Source organism: Triplophysa dalaica, chromosome 22, assembly GCF_015846415.1.
Source record: "Triplophysa dalaica isolate WHDGS20190420 chromosome 22, ASM1584641v1, whole genome shotgun sequence".
NCBI classification, from domain to species: domain Eukaryota; kingdom Metazoa; phylum Chordata; class Actinopteri; order Cypriniformes; family Nemacheilidae; genus Triplophysa; species Triplophysa dalaica.
The window spans coordinates 12,915,218-12,935,156 of record NC_079563.1 but is presented as its reverse complement, the minus strand read 5'-3'; the positions used below and the strand labels follow the sequence as shown (position 1 = coordinate 12,935,156).

Below are 19,939 nucleotides of genomic sequence, written 5' to 3'. Positions count from 1 at the left end.
ACTTTGGCAGAAGCACAGACAGATGTATCGCATTTCTCATTTTCATTTGATTCATCATGCAAATTGAATGGCGTAGTTACAGAACAAGACAATCAAATTACCTTTTGAAGAGTCTCATTTTCTATCTTTTCTTTTTGCAGAAAAAGATCAGCGTTTTCTGATGAATCCAAAGAAATTGCTCACAGATTGTCTTCCTCAGGCTTTGAAATGGAAACTTTATGTGTGATTCTTCTGCTCTTAAGTAAAACTTTAATAGTCAACGCGCAATTCAATGGATTTAATTGTGACTCTAACTTTCACAGTCGCTTTCCCGGTGAGTGCTTGTGAGCAAATGTTTCCCTGTAAGCATTTAAGCAACTTAAATGATATTTGCATTGAACATGTTTGTAGTTTATTGGATTACATGGATTGAATGTATTGTGTGTGATTTATTGAATACGGTATTACTCTCTTTCCACAGCTGAGCGGGACATCAGCGTATACTGTGGAGTGCAAACCATAACACTGAAGATTAACTTTTGCCCTGTGCTTTTCTCTGGCTACATCGACACTGATCTGGCACTGAATGGTCGTCACGGTGATGCCCACTGTCGAGGGTTCATTAACAACAATACTTTCCCCACAGTCGTGCTGTTCAGCATCAGTCTTAACACGCTCGAGGCCTGTGGAAACTCACTATTGGTAAGACAATGGGCTTTATTTTAAAGGCCTGCTGACGGAAAAATAGTTCAAATCAAGCTCTTGCAATGCCAGGGGTCATGGGATTGAATCCCAGAAAATGGTAGTCAATGGTAGCCAAGAGCTGACATTCTTCCAAATATCTTTCTCTCTGTTCATCAGTACAAAGAAATTTATGCAGATTTGGAATAACATGATGACAGAATTTTATTTTTCGGTGAACTGTCCCTTTAAATTGCACCTCCACTCATTAAATGGAACAATACAGGTAATACAGTAAAGATGGTGTTGTCTTCATATTTAGGCGTATCGAATGAAGAGCATCTTTGGTAAGTTGCATTTATCTTGTTTGCTTGTGGTACGGCAGACACTTATGAAAGGATTTTGCTTAGGACTAGGGAGGTACACGCAATACACACCACATGTGTTGTTATTTTGTATATGAGACAATAAACAACTGGAAAAGCGTTCACATTTCCTTATGTCTGTGTGTTTGTAGGTCTCTACAGCACAGGGGCCCAATGCCTATGGAAACATCTCAAGAGTCCAGATTGGAAGCATATCGGGGTACATCGACACTCCGGATCCCCCAACAGTCATCAGTTACCTGCCGGGACTGCTTTACAAGTTCAGCTGTAGTTACCCTCTGGAATACCTGGTGAACAACACGCAGCTCGCTTCGTAAGTCGGCGTAATCCCATTAGAACGGCATTAAGGAATGTGCTTGTGTTTTGCTCATGCTTAGACTTAATACCGATCCATTTTTGTGTCCTTTTTTAAAAGTCATGCTAATTATTCACAATATTTTCAGTGAAGATAAAACGGTCACAGGCTGCGAGCTGTAAAATGTTTAGCACTCATTGTTAAAGGTTTAACAGGCTAAATGGTGAGGCATATTGAAATTAGTATGCACAACGTATATGTTATAAAACTTAATGTACAGTTGATTACAAGGACATCAGGCAGTAAATCAGGGAAAACTAACACGCAAGTTTCCCTTTCAGACTTTAATTGGCCTTCAAACTATACTTATAATGTATTTAATGGCTCCTTTTGTTTGAAGGTCGGCCGCAGCTATATCGGTGAAGGACAGCAACGGTACTTTCATCAGCACCTTGAATTTACTCCTGTACAACGTGAGTACACATGGAATCATATTAGGCCATTTTTAGTTATCTATAAATTGAGAACTATATATGTTTTATGGTTTAATGTTTAAAAGTTTTTGAACTGTGTAGAAAACCATATCAGAAAAGGAAATATCAGAAAGCATATAACATACCCTCAATGGTTCATTATTGCATAACACCCCCAAACAGAGTGTTTATTATTGCATTGTATAATAGAATATTATATTATATTATATTGCTGCTTTCCTTCTAAAACCTTATATGTCCAAATTTGCTGTATTTCAGGAAATGGAAAAAACACTGTTCTTTAAAATGATTACATACTGTGTTGTCAAACTGTAGTTTATGGCAAAACATAATAAATCACGAAACATGGAGATACGAAGCTACAGCAGCAATATTATAAGGGTCACCAGATTTATTAGTAAACAAAATAAAAAATGGCTTGAGTGAATTTTTGTGTATGCTTTCAAATAAAGATGTTTTATATCTATGATTTATATGTTGGGACGTACTAGGTCCTAATCTGTAATGTTGTGTTTTCAAGGACTCCTCATACATCCAGCATCTCGCCATTCCCATGGCTGGACTTACTCTGAAGACACGCGTGTTTGCTGCTGTAAAAGCCTCTAACCTAGACAGGAGGTAAACTTTAACAAACATATCTCACAAGTGTATCTTGCACGGAGGCCCAAATGCATACCTCTGAATGCTGAAATGCTCCAAATGGCCATTTACCCATAAACCTTACTTGAAACTGATGGAGGAAGGCATGTAAGCTGAGACAGACACATGGTCTATAGACAAACTGTGTCAATGCATTGTTACAGAACGTCCCTCAATGATCTGATACATGCAAGACTGCTTTCCTCATTTAATTGACCAAAAACTGAGGCATGGGGCGCCACTAAAGTGAATGGAGTAGATTGTTAATGTTTCAGTGTGGAGATAAGACATATCACTTGGGTTCTATATGGGCCATTTCCTATTCAGACATCCGTGTTTTAGTGCTTCTGAATTATGCATGTCACTCCTCACAGGTGGAATGTTCTGATGGACTACTGTTACACGACGCCCTCCGGGAATCCTAATGATGTTCTACGTTATGACCTTTTCTTTGGGTAATTCCATTTTTTCCGCAGTTATTCTGATAAGAACGTACAACCTGATCTTACTGGAAAGCGTAACTATTTTATGAGGTGAATTTGTACAACGTGAATTATACAAACCGTACAATTGTCTGTGCATGTGTAAGAGAAATGATAAAGCATGCCTCGCTTCCATGTCTCTGTTCCAGCAGATGTGATAAAGACCCGCAAACAACGGTATTTGAGAACGGAAAGAGCCAGATGGGGCGGTTCTCCTTTGAGGTGTTCCGCTTTGTCAAGCACAAGAACCAGAAGATGTCCACCGTCTTTCTTCACTGTGTGACCAAGCTTTGCCGAGCCGATGACTGCCCCATGCTTCTGCCTGTAAGGATGCTCAAGACTTTAACCAATTTAGAGATTTACTGAGGAAAAACAGTCAGAGAAAATGTGCACATAAATGACAACTTCGCAGTCTAAAAAGCAATTAAGCTTTACTTAAGCACACTGGGATTTCAATGTCACAGATGCTAAGAAATGTGAATTTCCAAAAGAAAGAAATCCAAACACATACTAGACTTACAATATTTCCCAAAATGTTGTCCCAGCTGGGCTAAAAGAGTTGTCAGAACAAACAACTTCATATTGTGCAACGTTGCTCAAGGGTTTGTTAGGTCCCAGCATGCATTGAATAAATTATGTGTGCCATCAGAAGAGAATTGTTTTGCTTTCTGCCGACTTCATTTATGCTTTTGAAGTTGTTTTTATTGTCGCCGTTTGTTAATTATTTGTTGTGTGGTGACATTAAGAGCTCATCGTTTTGTCTAATGAGACTGTCGATTGTCGCCGTTATTAAGGTTTTGTGCGTTAAGTGACCAGGTCTGTTTGAGTTTACAGAAAACAAACGTGCCTATTATCTTCGCTCTCTTCAGAAGAAAATATTGTAACACTATATCTATATCAAGAGTGTGTGCATCAAATCTTAAATGAATAATCTTTCTTGAGCTGCTATTGATAATTTGATAAACAAGAAATCTGCAGTTGCTTTTACAAGATTTAATTGGCTGAAACAGCCCTTTTAGTGAAGGTACTGTGTCGACCATTTACCGTGTCGGAGCGTCTATTTGCATTGAGTACCACTAGTCCGCCTGGCTGGCAGAGACAATTTGCACTAACTCCGCCCACCAATATGTGATTGGAATAGAGAAAGTGTAAGAACAACACCAATTCCAACAGCGACTCCAGTGGTGTAAGCTTGGTACGGGAGACTGGGGTTCGAATCCACCTCTTGCTGAAAACCCTCTTTTACCTTTTCTATCACATTACAGATCGTAAAGACATTTGTTTTCAAGACTTCATTTTTTTTTTTCATTTTAGGTTTAGGGCAAGGGGTAGGTGTAGGGTTTTAAAGCGGCCGTAACACACAAGGTTTCTGCCAATCTCATGTTTATCTTGAGTTCCTATAGAGAGGTATTGCATACTTCATATCTTCGAAGAGTATTTAGTTTGATCACATTTATAAAAGATAGATGAAGCTGTACGATAGAGGGGTAGGCTTATCTAAACCATGTGGGCACCCATTGCAAACAAAACACAGACATCAGTTTCACTCACCGCATGCGGTTCATGTCCGACATCCTTTAGCGCTGCGACGGCTCCATATATCAGTTTCAGACGATCTCCAAATCCAGCGTTATATCCACCGTTTATATAACATTCATCATCCAAATGCAGTGAACAAACATTTCATGCATTCTGTTAAACGTGCTGTTTTCGGTGTCTATGTGTTCAGGTGTTCACTATTGCACGGTCGCTTTAACAACTCAATTATTTGCCATCATTTTATTATCTATTTTTTTAAATATAATGATTTACACTGTTATTATTGCTTAATGTTTAATGCACAACAACACTGAGGTGCAAATAGTAACGTTATCTGCCACTATTTATAAAAGCATGTAACTACTATTTCTACTTTATCCAAGGAAAATACAGCTATTTTTGGTTACTGTAAATAGCACATCGCTAAGAAATAGTCCTATTTTCACTTATTGTAAAGAGAACCACACTGTCACTGTTTTCACTGCGATGCTGTATTTAGTGAACTAACAAATTAAAATGGACTAAATAATGTCACTGAACAGCATGTATTCAGATCATTGGTTTGATACCAAAGAAGAGCACGTCTTACAGAATGTATACCTTGAATTTACAATACTTTACCTTGGATAAATGACCTTGCATTGGATTTTCACAATGTTCCTAAATACACTAGCTGGAGCTGGGTTTATGTATCACTCATAAATACTGTTTTGACAGATCTGTGGGAAAAGGAAGAAAAGGGATGTATCGGAAAGAACGGGAGCGGCCTCAGACAATGCAGTCATAACTGCAGGACCCATCATCACCAGAAGTGGTATGATAACCCAACTGTAGCTCCAGTAGTAAAAAGCATTGGTAAAGCTGTTTTTTTAGACGTTTAAAGGCTACAGGGTTGAATATTATTGCTATGTAAACTTCAGATGTTTGCGTGTATGTGAATTTGTACAGCTGCTAGAAAAAAAAGAGACCATTTAAAATTATTTTCAGTTTTTCTGAATTTACTATTTATAGATATGTCTGTAGGTAAAGCTATCATTTTTGTTTCATTCTGTGAACTACTAACAAAAGCTCTCCCAAATTCCAAACACAAATATTGTTTCTATTTGCATTTATTTAACTTCATTATGTAACTATTTCATGAGATTCGTATGAATTCTTACAATCTCAGTACAGTATTGCTTTCACTCCAGTGACAGTCGGGTTTAGGGGTGATGCGTCACTATTGCTTTTTTTTACCTAAAGTATGTTTTTGTACGGTTCCCATCATACGAATTCATGCCAATTCGTAACATAGTTACACATTTCTGTGAGATCATCGCTTTGTCATCACTAAATCAATTTTCCTCTGTCCACAGACGACACTCCCACCAATAATTCCCAGCTAGGTAAGCCTCCTCCTTCCTCCCCTTCAGCTCTTCTAAAAAGGAGCGAAATCCTTCTAACACAGAGGCGTATAATTTCTGCTGCATGATACAACCCCACTTTACTCCCTTCCTGAAAATACAAAGGAAAATGAAATATTTTCACCTGATGATGGAGAGGCTAAACTAAAATGAGTTGTAGGGTTTCAAACAGTGAGAAGTTAATACTGTAGATGGTTAAGCAATATGCAGTTATAGAGAGTGTGGGTCACATATGAAGTCGTTCTAAAACTGTGTGTTTTCTTCTTTCTGTTTCAGGACAGTCAAGTGAGCCTCCATTCAAAATGAATTCAGTGACGAGTGCTTTGATTTCCACCATCGCAATCCTTGGCGTTATGAGCATGTGCTTCTTTATCTTGTCTATAAAGTTACTGAAGGGGAAACAAACGCCACCGACTCTGTCAGTAGCCCACAACCCAGCATTCAGCTAAAGGCACACACACAACTGAACAATACAACAATACCTATTACCTGTAGCTCTGTGCCTACAGTACACAATCATGAAATACAGGGAAATAATTTAGTTTTAGATTTCACATCCTTTAGCATACAGTACATAAAATAGCCTGATTGCCCAACAGGATGACCAACATTAATACGGCTATTATTTTCACTGTAACTATACAATGGCACCACAATTTTTCTAATCTAAAAAAGCATACATTTTTAAACACTAAATAAAATAAAGCTTAATCATTTTATCACACTTTATGTAATTGCACATGTAGATTAAAGCTGCAAACTGTTATTTTTGCATATCCATCGCCATCTCAGTTTTAAAAATACAATTGCAGTTTACATACTTATCTTGACATGGGCTAAAGTCAATAGAAAAAAACATTATTTTAAGTATAATTTTGCAAGTCAGGGTAAGGTAAGAGGACATTTTCTTTTTGTTAATTTTTTGCCGATTTTTGTTTATGTTAAAGGAGTGACATGACACTGCTGAAAAAATATTATGGTTTGTTTTAGATGTAATGCAATGTGCATAAATGATTTAAGGTTCAAAAACGCTGTATTTTCCTCATACCGTGCATGTTTGTATCTCCTCCAGCCTCTCTGAAACGCTTGGATTTTTTACAAAGCTCATCGCTCTGAAAAGCGTGGTGTGCTATGATTGGCCAGTTAACTAGTGCGTAGTGATTGGTCGAATACTGCAAACGTGTGACTGAAATTTAACACCACTTACCATATTTGGAAAATTTTTTGGGGGAGTAATTGTAATGATATGTACGCCCACCTCACTTGCGAATACATTTGGCGGTTTTAGTGAAATCATACCACGAACTGACATAGATTTGTGGGGGTGTGGCTACATGAGGAGTTTCAGGCAGGTCTGAAAGAGCATTCGCTTTTAGAATGTGTCTTTTGTTCCGACATTTTTGCAATTTTACGTGTCTAATGCATGCACGGGCAACTTATAACACACCAAAGACACAGAAAAACACGTATTCGCACCATATGACCCCTTTAACCAAAAAATGTATGCATTGCAGCTTTATTGATCAACAGCCCTGCGAAATGTTTAATACGTGTATTTTAAAGCAAAAAGATCCAAATCTGTGGGTGCATTTACAGTAAGTTACAGTCATACCTCAACCCTTAACCGTATTATTGCAGGGTTTAAGATCGGTTACACGAGGAAAACAAGCAGAGGTATCTTATACATCAGTCTAGCACATATTTCTAGTTCAGTGAGATTATTAAAGGCAACAGGATAGAATGTGAAGAGTCTATTCATCAGAATGACACAAAGGATCACGGGACACTGTATGACTCTCTGCAATAATTAGTTTGAGTTACAAGAGAGAGAGACACCATAGGGAACGAATCTAATTAAATCGAACAGCAACCTAGATGCAGTATGCTATTTGATTGTGCTGAATGAGAACTATTTAAGATATTTTTAGTTTGAATTAATTTGCGTTTGTTTTTACTCCTTAGTATTCACATGTCTCTGTGATACCAGTTCAATGTTAATAAGTATTAGCAGTTAGTTTGACGTATTCGTATATTTGCTTTTAAAGATTCTTTTTTTATTTGTATTAAAGATCAAATATTTCAATTGAAATCATGACACCATAATTAAACGTAACAGCTTCTGTGTATTATCCCCAAAACACACATTATTGTTCCATTGTATTATTGGGTAGTGATTTTATTCATTTTTAACAATAAAAAAGTCCAGATGTGTGCCTGCAAATAGTTTTTATATTTTAGTATAACTCTCACACACACACACACACGATTCATTCACCTACAAGAAAAAATAACTTTTTAATATCTCAGTTATATCTAGATGAAATCAAATGAAAGGGGAAATACCCTGATCCTAATGCACAACAGTGCTAAAATAATATTTCAGATAACATTTCTCATTAAAATCATCCCGACTCCCTTACTATGAGTCTCCTAAGCAATAAAGAGAAATGTCTGAAAAATATTTTCTTTCACTGTATTCAATGCTAAAAACTGAAGATCACATACCTATTCACAATGATCGTAGCCATCAGGCCGCCAGCTCAACAAAGAGCCGAGACCTTTGAAGTCTTTCGCCATTATTGCCTGTGACATTGGCGAAGAAAATGAATGGGCATAATTGAGGAATGGACCAATTTATTCTAAAGAATACTGGGTAAAAAGGGCAGGGATCTTTAATCTCTGGATATGAAAAACAAACAATACATCTTGTGGAAAATCCGTGTGTTTGTGATATATTGTAATTGCAGGTAAACAAGATAAAATGATTAAAGAAAAGAGGAAAGCGAAAGCATGTTTTAAATGCACACAGAATTTACACCTGAATAAAGCACAATGTTATAAGCATGTATTTTATTGGACATGTACTGTGACAAAACCACTGTTTTGGGGACTACGCTTAATGTACAATACTACAGAATATATCATGAAATCAATATATTTGTATTCACATCTGACTTTTCGAGAGTAAGAGTACTGTTACTGTATTGGTGTCAACACTGGCTTGTTTCCTTGGTGAAATGTAAGTGTGTGTCTCTTATACAGAGATCCACTTTTGTCTTGCACATAAATTTTCCCGGTTTACATCTCCACAGAAGGCTTGAATGTCAGCATAGAATTGAAGGATTAGTGCTGGGGATTTATCAGTGACCTAAGAACACAAATGTAAAACAGCCCAACCCACCAATCTGAATCCTTATAACAAATAGACCAAACATTTTTTTTATGGAAAACATGCTTAAATGTGAACACAAAATGTCAAGTGAATATACTACCTGTTCTGGGAAAGCTAGTGAACACATAATGTAACGTTGTTAAACTCTAATCAAGCTGAACATTAAAAGATGATAAGCTAAACTCATAGATAGCCTGTTAAAAATTGGCTGACTACATTGAAACTATTAAAGGGGCAATATATTTAAAATACAACAACTATCACATTTTATATGACAACATGGAACCCAGTTTGAAACTTACATAGTATGTTAGTATTTGTTTCTGCTTGCTAGTTAAAGGGAAAGTTCACCCAAAAAATAAAATTCTGTAATTTCTCACCCTCAGGTTGTTCCAAACCCGTATACATTTTTTTATTTGGTTGATCACAGAGAAAGATATTTGAAAGAATGTTAGCAACCGACAATTCTGAGGCACTTTTGACGACCATATGAAAAATTGTGTAATCTTTTGTTTTGTTGAACATAAAAAAATATATTTTGAGGAATTTAGGAAAGTTAACAGTTCTGAGGCACCTTTGACAACCACTTAAATTTTTCTATGGTAGTAAGTGATTCCCAGAACTGTCGGTTGCTAACATTGTTCCAAATAACTATCTGTGTGTTCAACTGAGCAAAGAAATTAATACAGATTTGGAACAACTAGAAGTTGAGTAATTCATCACAGAATGTTCATTTTTTGGGTGACCTATCATAACGAGTAATTCATTCAAGTTACTTTGGCATGTATTTATTTGAGTTTACTCAATTCAGTTGGATTTCCTCTTTATAAAATTGTGTATGGCACATATTTATTTAAGATTTTTTTTGGTTGTGGAGGGTCGTAGTCAAGTCCACTGTTGTCGAGTTCAAGACATGTCCAAGACCAGGACTAGTCGAGACTGAGTCACGTCCGAGTCCAAAGAGGTTTGAGTCCAAGTCAAGACCGAGTCCAATTGAGACAGTTAAGAAAAAGACAGAAAAAAATCACGAGTACAAGACCACATACTTAACTATTGATCATTTATGTGATGCAAGAGACAGCATATTTTCTATTCTAAGATAATCATTTTCATTATTGTTCGTAATGATCACAAAGCAGATAAAATGAGATTACTTTATTTTATTTTTACTTTAGGTATAGCACTAAAGTCACAAAGCCGAAGTGTTACTGTTTTTTACTTTTTAAGGAACCTTTTTTATCAGCGCTCCTAACAGCAAGGTTAGGCATTGAACACTTTAGTGCGTGTGTGTGCGTCTGTGCGTGCGTGCGTGCCTGCCCTAGCTCGTGCGTGTTCGAAAGAGCAGATACCCCACGGCTCGTTTAAAAGCACGTTTCGGTGCCCATCCTTAAATAACATGTTCATATCACAATGACAATAAAAATACGACCAATCTTATCTTTAAACCCTACTTTCTAAACTTAAAAAAAATACTCAAACTGCAATGCTAACTCTGAAACATGGCATTAACTTTTTGTGATGCCTTTGCAGGTGTCTTACGAAATTGGATGTTGTCCCATATGTTTCTTTTAAGCGCACTGTCGATAAATTCTTTATGGTTTGTGAAACCAATTTGTATTGTGCCACTGCTTGCTGACATCGTGCCTGATGAATGATTGATGCTCTCTGATTCGAGCTGCGGACGAATGGTTCATTTGAATCGGCTCTTTCTTTTTATGTAAACCGGTTAAACCATTTCAGCTAAATCGTTCTCGTTTAGCATCTCCCGTAAACAAATAAATTCAGTTATTCACTTTCTTGCATGCATGAAAGTCCCAATGAACCAATATACCAGAGTTAATAAGTTACACCAACAGCACAAACTGAGCTGGACTGCTGTGTGAAAACAGAACTTATGAGCACGCGCAGCTCTCGTTCTTGAGTCGTTCTTGAGTCTGCAACAGCTTTCGGATCATTTGTTTTCGCATCACAAGAATGTTGCTCTATCAATGTTTTGTTTTGAAGAAGAAAATAAAACACATATTGCTGGACTCGGACGAGACCAACTAGAACATTAGGCGAGACCGATGACCAAGTCCGAGACAAGTCGGAGTTCAAATACCAACGAGTCCAAGACAAGTCCGAGACCAAAAAAAACGTCTTGAGTCCGGACTGTAATACAGCACTTAGTTTGAGAGTATAAAACCTTTGACGATGACTGAATTTCATTCAGCTCTAAGGAGATCAGTTTGGAACGGGTTGGACAAAGATATTACACACAGCAGGTATCTGACAGTGTAAGAGCTAACACCTGAGCTTTATCAAACCCATCAGTGATTCTCCACAGACTCACCTGAGATTTATCTGGATCTTTAGCTCAGTGTGTCCAGAGAAGGAGAGAGAGCGTAGAAACAGATTGATTAGTTTAAGGCTTTAAGCAGAGCCACATCATTACACAATAATCCAGTGACCTTTTCACACCACTTAGCTGCGCTTAATGGCTAAATGGCTCGTCTCCAATCCAAAAATGGATCATGCTACTGGAGCTTTTGATGCGTTAACATAGAGCATAAGACTTCTAAGTAAACTATTTGCGTTTAACAAATGATCTCATAAAACTCAATTTAGATGTACTGTAAAGGCATGAATCCTAACAGGAATGTGCTATGATGGGGTTACAATGAGAAATGTTTCCCTCATTACGGTAATCAACTAATGGACATTTTCAGATTTTGTTTCTGTTCAAAGAATTAAGAGTCCAGTGTATGAAATCTAAAAGCATCTAGTGGTGAGGTTGTGAATTGCAACCAACGGCTCACTCCACAACCCCCCTCCCCTCTTTTTGAAGCACTACGGCGGCTGACAAAGGACAAAGATATCCTGTGGTGTATGTAGATAGAAATAGCTCATTCTACATTAATAAAAAGATAATGCTTCACTATGCAAGCTCTTTACACAACTCTGAACATAGTTATCTATATTTTACTGCATCTCCTCCAAAAAATTACACATTGGACCTTAAAACAAAAATGACCAGTGAGCTTTTTATAGTTTTTATGAAGTAGTATTTCTCCTAGACTTGTGGTTCCTAGAATTACCATCAGATCAACTTAAAAGATCTCTGACATTGTTTAATTAAATTTTTTGTTTCAAATTATTCCGCTGAATATTTTCTACACTGTCTGTCAAAAAACTGTGTAGATTTCACCTGGAAGGAATCACAATTGTTTTCATCTACAGTGTCAAGCTTAACATAATAATGCAGATATCAGCTGATATCTGAAGAGTACAGTTTCCTTCACTGTTTTAGACCAATCGGTTTACAAAAGCTACACATCTTAATATGGCTCTCAAGGAACACCCCATCCTATATAACCCACGCTACCTTGGCAACAAGACAATAAGCAAAAAACAGAACTACACAAAGTATAACTCATCTGCCCCACTGTCTTTTTTGCATCATTGTGTGTGTGCATTACTCAATTTGGTGCCATTCAATCATGTGCGGCTGCATTATTACCTTCGTCCATTGTGTTCTTTGGATTACCTTCAGACCACCATAAGGATCTCTGACATAGTCTTAAACCAAGGTGAAAAAGAGCCATCGCGGTATCCTTCTTACTCCCCGAGGGCTCGACACTTACCCTGTGAGGTCGTATATTAATATGCCAAGAGATCTTATGTTTAAGTAAGTAAACAAAGAAACCAGGCCATTGTCAACAGCATGTCTTTGAAGGCCTACGGTGTGTAGAGTTTCTCAAGATACCCTCAGGGGTTGGTCGATGGGACTTCATCCACAAAAGGGCTGTTCCCGAACACTGGACACGCCAAACTCCAGTGACCTTATTTTCTATCCTCCCTCACAAAAGACTCAGCTCTATAAAAGGGATCCGTAGATCGTGAGAAGATCTCATAGGCACAGGTTATTCAAGCCAAGCGCAGCATGGAGTTTCTGATACGAGGTGTGTCTGTTTTGAGGACTAAATGGAGGATACGTTTTCTTGCCTTATCAATGTTGACTTCAGGATGTACCGGTGGTGATTAACTTATTGTGTTTGGATATTATTTTTTGTGAACAGGTACAAATTCAGCAAGCCACAAGAAATGTATTCTCCTCAATATTTTCCTATTCCTCTTCGCGATTTGCTTCGAGAACAGCATTCAGTTGACGTCGAACAATTGTGGATCGGAATACAGACGGCCAGGTAGAGTTTTGCTTCTGTGATAAAACACAGCACTGACTTGCTTTGTTTCATCGTTAAACTTATTTGAATCGTAAAAAGTAGTGCTACTTTCAGAGGCAGATAAGATGGGATGTAAAAAAATGAAATTTTACAGTTTTATTTTAAAGAATATTCACACAGTTTTGAAATAAGTTTATTCAGAAGTAAACTGCGAATTACCAAGCTGATTGCAAAATATAAAAACAATTCATTTGACTTAACAAAAGCTTTTACAATTTTGTTCTGGTGCCCCAGCTGCCGGATTACTAAAATTTTTGGGGCTGAATTTTTTTAAAACTGTAGCTTTACTCATTGTATCACTGACTCAGTAAATGTTTACCCATTAACATTTTGCTCATGTTAAGTTTAAACTAGAGCTCATTAGCATTAGCAACTAGTTTGATAGTAACTAACTGTTGTTTGTTATCGCAACAGAATACACAGACATAGCTGTAGAATGTGGAACAGAATACATCGATTTGGCCATCAGATTGTGCCCTGTCATGTACAGCGGCTACAACGAATCACAGCTCATCATCAATGACATCATGAATAACCCAGGCTGCCAGGGCACCGTCGATGCCACAGTCTCACCCCCTGTGGTTCGATTCAGATTCCCACTCAACTCGACCAATTCCTGCGGGAGCAAATTTCTTGTGAGTCGTAGCTTTAAATCCTGGTATAAAATGCTGTCTTGTATACTGATCTAACCAAAAAAAGTTACATTTCCATTTTCATTGTCATTTATTGATATACAATGAATGACCCATATATGTTTTAACATCTGTCCACATTTGATACTGTTTTTGTCATTTTCTCCACAGACTATCAAAAATGTAGGAACAGGCATATTCTCTGAGTTCTCAAACATCGAGACGGTCAACATCAGCGGAGTTGTGCAATCGAATGACATAACAACAGGCACGGTGACGTACAACGCTGAGCTGAAGTATTACTACTCCTGTGCTTATCCTCTGCAGTACCTTATCAACAACACTCAGATCGATGTGTAAGTACCCGTTTACAAACTTATCTAACGACACAACAAGCCAGGTTATACAATTCATTGACTAGCTCGGTCTTTTGGGACCGAGCGTCTAGGTGTATCACACCCTTGCAACGTTCAATTCAATTGCACATTAGTTTTGCCCTCAGGGGAAGGGTGAAAAAAATCAATGATTTGTTTACAACAGATTCACAATGAGATGCACAGTGGTACAGGCACACATGTCAGATTTGCATCTGAAAAATGAAGATGCTTAAAAAGTTCTGCCATAGAAGAACCATTGTAGGTTCCACAAAGAACCATTCGGTCAAAGTTTCTTTAAAGAATCATCTCCATCTAACGGTTTTATAATCTAAAGAACCTTTTTCGCCGCAAAGAACCTTTTGTGATACAGAAAGGTTCATCAGATGTTAAAAGTTCTTTATGGAACCAGAAGGTTCTTCTATGTACTCGAAGAACCTTTTGAAGCACCTTTTTAAGAGTTTAGTCGTAGTGACAGTGAGTACATATGGAAGCAAATAAGAGACATAATGTTTTGAAATTTAACAGTCTATGAATACTTGATTTTGAATTATTTTACTTTGGAAACCATGTATCTGTATTTATTTGTTTCGAATTTAGCTCTATGAAATTTAAATATGAAAATTCTTGATTTCCAATTTAAAAACCTGAATTTAATGGTCACAAATTCAGATACAAAAATTCAAGTTAAATATTCACATGGTAACATCCGGGCTACCCAGGATAGGAAAAACAGTTGAGCCCAGAGCCCGTCTCCAAATGAACCGAACCATTGAACCGAACCAATGAATCGAACCAACGTCGGTCGAAAAATAATAATAATAATAGTTCCAAAAAATAATTAGCAACAACATACTTTTGTTCTGTAGAGTCTGATTGTACATAAACAGCAAACAGCGCCTTCGTTTTCCCTAGAAGTCATCTTCTTTACAGGTTTAATATCCGTGCCTTGGCCTCTTCTTGGATCATGACAGACAGTCAGGTTGTCGTGCTCTGATAGGCCGCCCGACGTCGTTTGATTGGTTCTGTTCAATGGTTCGGTTCAATGGTTCTGTTCAATGGTTCGGTTCAATGGTTCTGTTCAATGGTTCTGTTCAATGGTTCGGTTCAATGGTTCTGTTCAATGGTTCGGTTCAATGGTTCTGTTCAATGGTTCGGTTCAATGGTTCGGTTCATTTGGAGACGGGCTCTGGGCTCAACTGTTTTTCCTATCCTGGGTAGCCCGGATGTTACCATGTGAATATTTAACTTGAATTTTTCGATCTGAATTTGAGCAGTCGAATTAGACATATGTTTTCTTTGAAAAGTATTAACTTGAAATTTGAGATCTGAATAAGAGCAATCAAATTTGATCAATCTGAATGTATTTTATCTGAAATTCTGTAAGTTTTTTTTTTTATCTTAATTTGTGAGCATTAAATTCAGGTTTTTAAATTGGAAATCAAGAATTTTCATATTTAAATTTCATAGAGGCAAATTTGAAACAAATAAATTCAGATACATGGTTTCCAAAGTAAAATAATTCAAAATCAAGTATTCATAGACTTTTAAATTTCAAAACATTATGTCTCTTATTTGCTTCCATAAGTACATAGCTCTCGTAAAAAACAGCTAAATGAATACATTTGTTTTGAAGATTTTGAAGGCATGATAAGTAGCTCCACTTTAAGAATAATTTAAAGACAAAGCATTTGCAAATCTTGAAAAGTCCAAACCCAGGAGACCGGCTTTAAAATAACAAGGATTGACAAAATGTTATTAAGTGAAGAACTGTAGTTAATATACATAATTATATGCTTTATTTCCTGTGAGATTTTTGTTTTGTATGTTAGAATAAAACCAATTTTCACTAATATGACATAGTTTACCATTTTTGCCACTTAAAATAAATACCTCAGCAAATTAAGTGTTTTCTCATTTTGTACCATAATTGTGTTGTTTTAATCTATCATATATTGTTTTAATCTAAAACAAATTGTACAAATATTTGCATTAGACATTACTTTTGATCACTACAGTACATTTGACTTTTAGTGTCAGTCTCTGAACCAGATGACAGTTCTACTGTATATAATCTTTTATAATAATATGTCATACAAAAGTAATAATAATATTTGTTTATGATTATGTAAAGTTCCAGATCACTGTAAACCAGCTATTTTAAATTGAGCTTTGTCTGTTCTTCCAAAGGGCGGGTTCCTCGATTGCTGTGAAAGACAATAATGGTAGTTTCATCAGCACTCTGAACCTCCGACTCTTCAGTGTAAGACAATCCAGCCTCCCATTTATCCATTAAAGGTCCAGTGTGTAGTTTTTTAGAGGATCGATTGACAGAAATGTAATATAACATACATAACTATGTCTTCAGAGGTGTATAAAGACTTAACATAATGAAGCGTAACGTTATTATTACCTATTTCTATCTACATACACCGCGGGTCCCCTAACGTCACCACTAGATGCTGCTAAATTTCATACACTGGGACTTCAATACATTTACATAAAATTTACTTATTCAAAGTGACTTCGCCATTCAAATTTTAAAAACATGCTAATTCGAACCAATGAACTTGAATTGTGATGCGTTAATGGAGCTTTGCTGGACCAGATGAGCTTATTTCATTTTGCTTTTCAGGATGAAAACTACACTCAACCTCTAACCATGCCTTCCCTCGGTATTGAGCTCAGGACAGATGTGTTTGTGCAGGTAGAGGCCAACAACCTGACCTCCGAGTAAGACCCCTGTCATTAAGTATCACTGTTTCCCTTGTACATGTACCAATTTTGTATTTGATTCTCATGCCTGTTGTGTATTTTACAGGTACTTTGTATTGCTGGACAGATGCTATGCCTCCGTTTCAAAATTAGCCACTACAGACAATTACTTCAACCTCTTTGTACCGTAAGTTTTGTCAACACAACCTGTATAAATCATCCTTTTAAAATATCATTTGGGGAACTTTGTCTGATTTTGATTCTGTACAGATGTACCAGAGATCGTCTTACAAAAATGTTGGTGAACGGAGAGATGCAGCACGCACGGTTCTCATTTCCTGCCTTCCGTTTCACAGAACAGCAGAATCAGACAGTGTCGACATACTTCCTGCACTGTATTACACGACTGTGTGAAAGAACAACCTGCATGACATTTAGGGTAAACACAATGATGCACACACACATGTATGTGTTCTGGGACCCCCATTTACAGCCATTAGTCGTAATATGATAATTATACGTTCTACATGCCCTTTTTGGCATACTATTCCTGCACTGCATTACAAAACACAGTGAATGCCAGAAAATTATTTCCATTCATAGCCATAATTTGTATAAAGAAATTCAGTTTGGACTCACTTTTATCTTTTGAATCTTTTTACAGAATTGTCGCAAGAGGAGGAGGAGAGCTGAGGGAGACTTCACCACCGCTTCTCCTGAAAGCTTGGACGCCACCACCATCACATCACCAGCCATCATCATACGTGCAGACAACAGTATGTTCCCTAAACAACATGTTTGCTACAATTGTAACCAAAAATATGAAGTGACTGAGTTTCATTTTCTACATCTGAGATGCTGATTTTATGATTATTTCTTTTCAGTTATTGCATCAAAAGAGGAAGGTGAGCTACTCTTGCATTTCCGTATTTTGTAGTTAAGTTGTTTTATAGTTAAATTCATCTGTAGAAAATGTAACTAGTTAATGATCTCCTTAATTCTGTCACAACTTTCATTTGTTTAAAAACCCAAAAATTCTTAAACGAAAAGCTGACCCCAATATGAAAATACTCTCATAATTTAATGATCCTCATGCCATCCCAAGTTCATATGACTTTATTTATTCAGATGAACACAAACAAAATATTTGGTATTAAAATGCAGTCATCTTATAAGTCTACTTACTTTTACAGCATACTTTTTTACTGTGCTATTAGTAAACGTTTATGTACTTCTCATAAATTACACTTGCTTGACTTAATATTAGTATATACTTAAAAGTATACTTATATAACCTAAACAACGGGAACATTTAGGCTGCGTCCAAATACCTCCACTTGTGGTCTTTGCTCTTGACCACTTTATGATGTATTTCCTGTTTTTGGCCCTAGTGTTCTAGTGGGTTTGAAGATCACAAGTGAGCATTAAGTATTTCTAACCCAATAGGACACACATAGCAAGTGAGAAAAAAAAGCAATAAATAAAAAGCAGTTTTACAAAATACATACCTCTAGAGTATAACATACACTGGAAAGCTTTCCGCAAAATCTTGCGAGAACCGAGCAAAAAGTATCATGATTCATATCCAGAACATGATGCATGATGGGATACGCTTAGCCTTAATACCGCCCGAAGCATCTTTCAAGCTAGTGTGGGTTTAGTGTGCTTTAAGAGCACTGATCATTGGCATTTTTAGACATTGGACACACTTGCGCTCTTCTTTCCTGTTGCGTGCATGCGCTCTTGCGCCGCAAGTGGGGCATTTGGCCATTCACAAGCCTTACAAGTATACTACTACTACATTGATTTAGTAATAATAGTATTAATAGAACGCTTAATACTTTTATTTTTATTAGAATATGATTTAATGGTACGGTATATAATCTGCTACTTTAAACTGTTCTTCCTTTAGATAACGTTAGTTAGCTACTTGCGCAAGATACTTCTTTTAGCTTGACCGTGATTTAACTTCACAAGCAATTTGACAAGTCACATGTAGATTCTCCTAAATCAAAATAAACGTATTGTATCGTTTTCAATTACCAGTCTCATCCCAAACGTTTGCTTTCAGACGTGTCTATCAACCCAAAAAGACCTTCTGACACTTCGGTGGGTCTTGGGATCGCTGTGGGGATCCTGGCATTTGCTCTCATCATGATTGTGGGAATGGGAACCGTTTTCTACAAGAGATACTGGCACCCTGGCCCCTCAAAAACAGCATACAGGGCTTAAAATGCCAAGTCAGCTTAACTAGCCCCGCTTCTACTCTGAGAGAGGACAGCCGGGGTCCCAGCATCATCAGGGCCCATCTCTCACCTCCGGACGGCCTGAGCAGGGCTCACTGTAGAACTTTTGTTATCTATGTCTCTTTTCTTTAGTGCTTCTTGGTGACTAATCGTAGATAATGGTAAGATTGTGATGTAGGCTTATATAAATGTGGGTTAGAAGCGCAGCAGTGCAATATTGCTTTACAAATGAAACTTGTAAAGTGTTTAAACGTAGTTTCATTTTTAGAGTTTGACGTAAACAGCAAGAAGTGGAAGAGTAAAAGAACAAAAAAGGCTTGATCTGCAGATGGGGAAATAAGTAATAATTCTGTTTTTGCAAATGAAAGTGCTTTCAAAGTATTGACTGAGTCATGAATCTAATTTGTCCCAGTGAGCACATGTTGTGCCGCTGTCTGTAACAGAACACGGTAAAAAGACTGTTAAACTTCTTTGAAAAATTAATGATATCTTTTTAAATGTTTTGTGTTATTTATTAAAGATTAATCCTGTTTACTTTACCTTCATAAAATATCAACACAGGAATATCCAGAATATCACAGCAATAACACAGAGATGTGCAACCTTCAAATTAATATGAGACTTTAAAAAAACATTGCGAAACATTGAACATTTCCTTCCCATAAATAAAGAAATGAAA

At 36.9% G+C, this 19,939-nt stretch overlaps 2 protein-coding genes across 2 annotated transcripts; both read left to right on the top strand.

The window, feature by feature from the left end:
* Positions 1 to 204: 204 nt before the first annotated feature.
* Positions 205 to 8,090, top strand: zpld1a (zona pellucida-like domain containing 1a). The gene is made up of 10 exons (XM_056736961.1): positions 205 to 313; positions 461 to 681; positions 1,178 to 1,359; positions 1,742 to 1,814; positions 2,356 to 2,453; positions 2,849 to 2,929; positions 3,109 to 3,280; positions 5,213 to 5,309; positions 5,851 to 5,880; positions 6,175 to 8,090. Exons 1-10 carry the CDS (start codon positions 208 to 210, stop codon positions 6,345 to 6,347), a joined length of 1,233 nt encoding a protein of 410 aa, XP_056592939.1. The 5' UTR covers positions 205 to 207; the 3' UTR covers positions 6,348 to 8,090.
* Positions 8,091 to 13,717: 5,627 nt separating this feature from the next.
* Positions 13,718 to 19,246, top strand: si:ch211-103f14.3 (zona pellucida-like domain-containing protein 1). Its single transcript, XM_056737223.1, has 9 exons — positions 13,718 to 13,928; positions 14,097 to 14,281; positions 16,490 to 16,562; positions 16,935 to 17,032; positions 17,121 to 17,201; positions 17,285 to 17,453; positions 17,679 to 17,790; positions 17,899 to 17,919; positions 19,086 to 19,246. The coding sequence occupies exons 1-9, from the start codon at positions 13,776 to 13,778 to the stop codon at positions 19,244 to 19,246; spliced, it is 1,053 nt and encodes a 350-aa protein (XP_056593201.1). The 5' UTR covers positions 13,718 to 13,775.
* Positions 19,247 to 19,939: the final 693 nt, after the last annotated feature.

Excerpts from the sequence above, each read along its gene's own strand:
- zpld1a (XM_056736961.1), top strand. The coding sequence starts at position 208 with ATGGAAACTTTATGTGTGATTCTTCTGCTCTTAAGTAAAACTTTAATA. Across the intron at positions 314-460 it reads CTTTCACAGTCGCTTTCCCG|CTGAGCGGGACATCAGCGTA; the intron begins GTGAGTGCTTGT and ends CTCTTTCCACAG. Across the intron at positions 2,930-3,108 it reads CGTTATGACCTTTTCTTTGG|ATGTGATAAAGACCCGCAAA; the intron begins GTAATTCCATTT and ends CTGTTCCAGCAG.
- si:ch211-103f14.3 (XM_056737223.1), top strand. The coding sequence starts at position 13,776 with ATGTACAGCGGCTACAACGAATCACAGCTCATCATCAATGACATCATG. Across the intron at positions 14,282-16,489 it reads AACAACACTCAGATCGATGT|GGCGGGTTCCTCGATTGCTG; the intron begins GTAAGTACCCGT and ends GTTCTTCCAAAG. Across the intron at positions 17,791-17,898 it reads CATCATACGTGCAGACAACA|TTATTGCATCAAAAGAGGAA; the intron begins GTATGTTCCCTA and ends ATTTCTTTTCAG.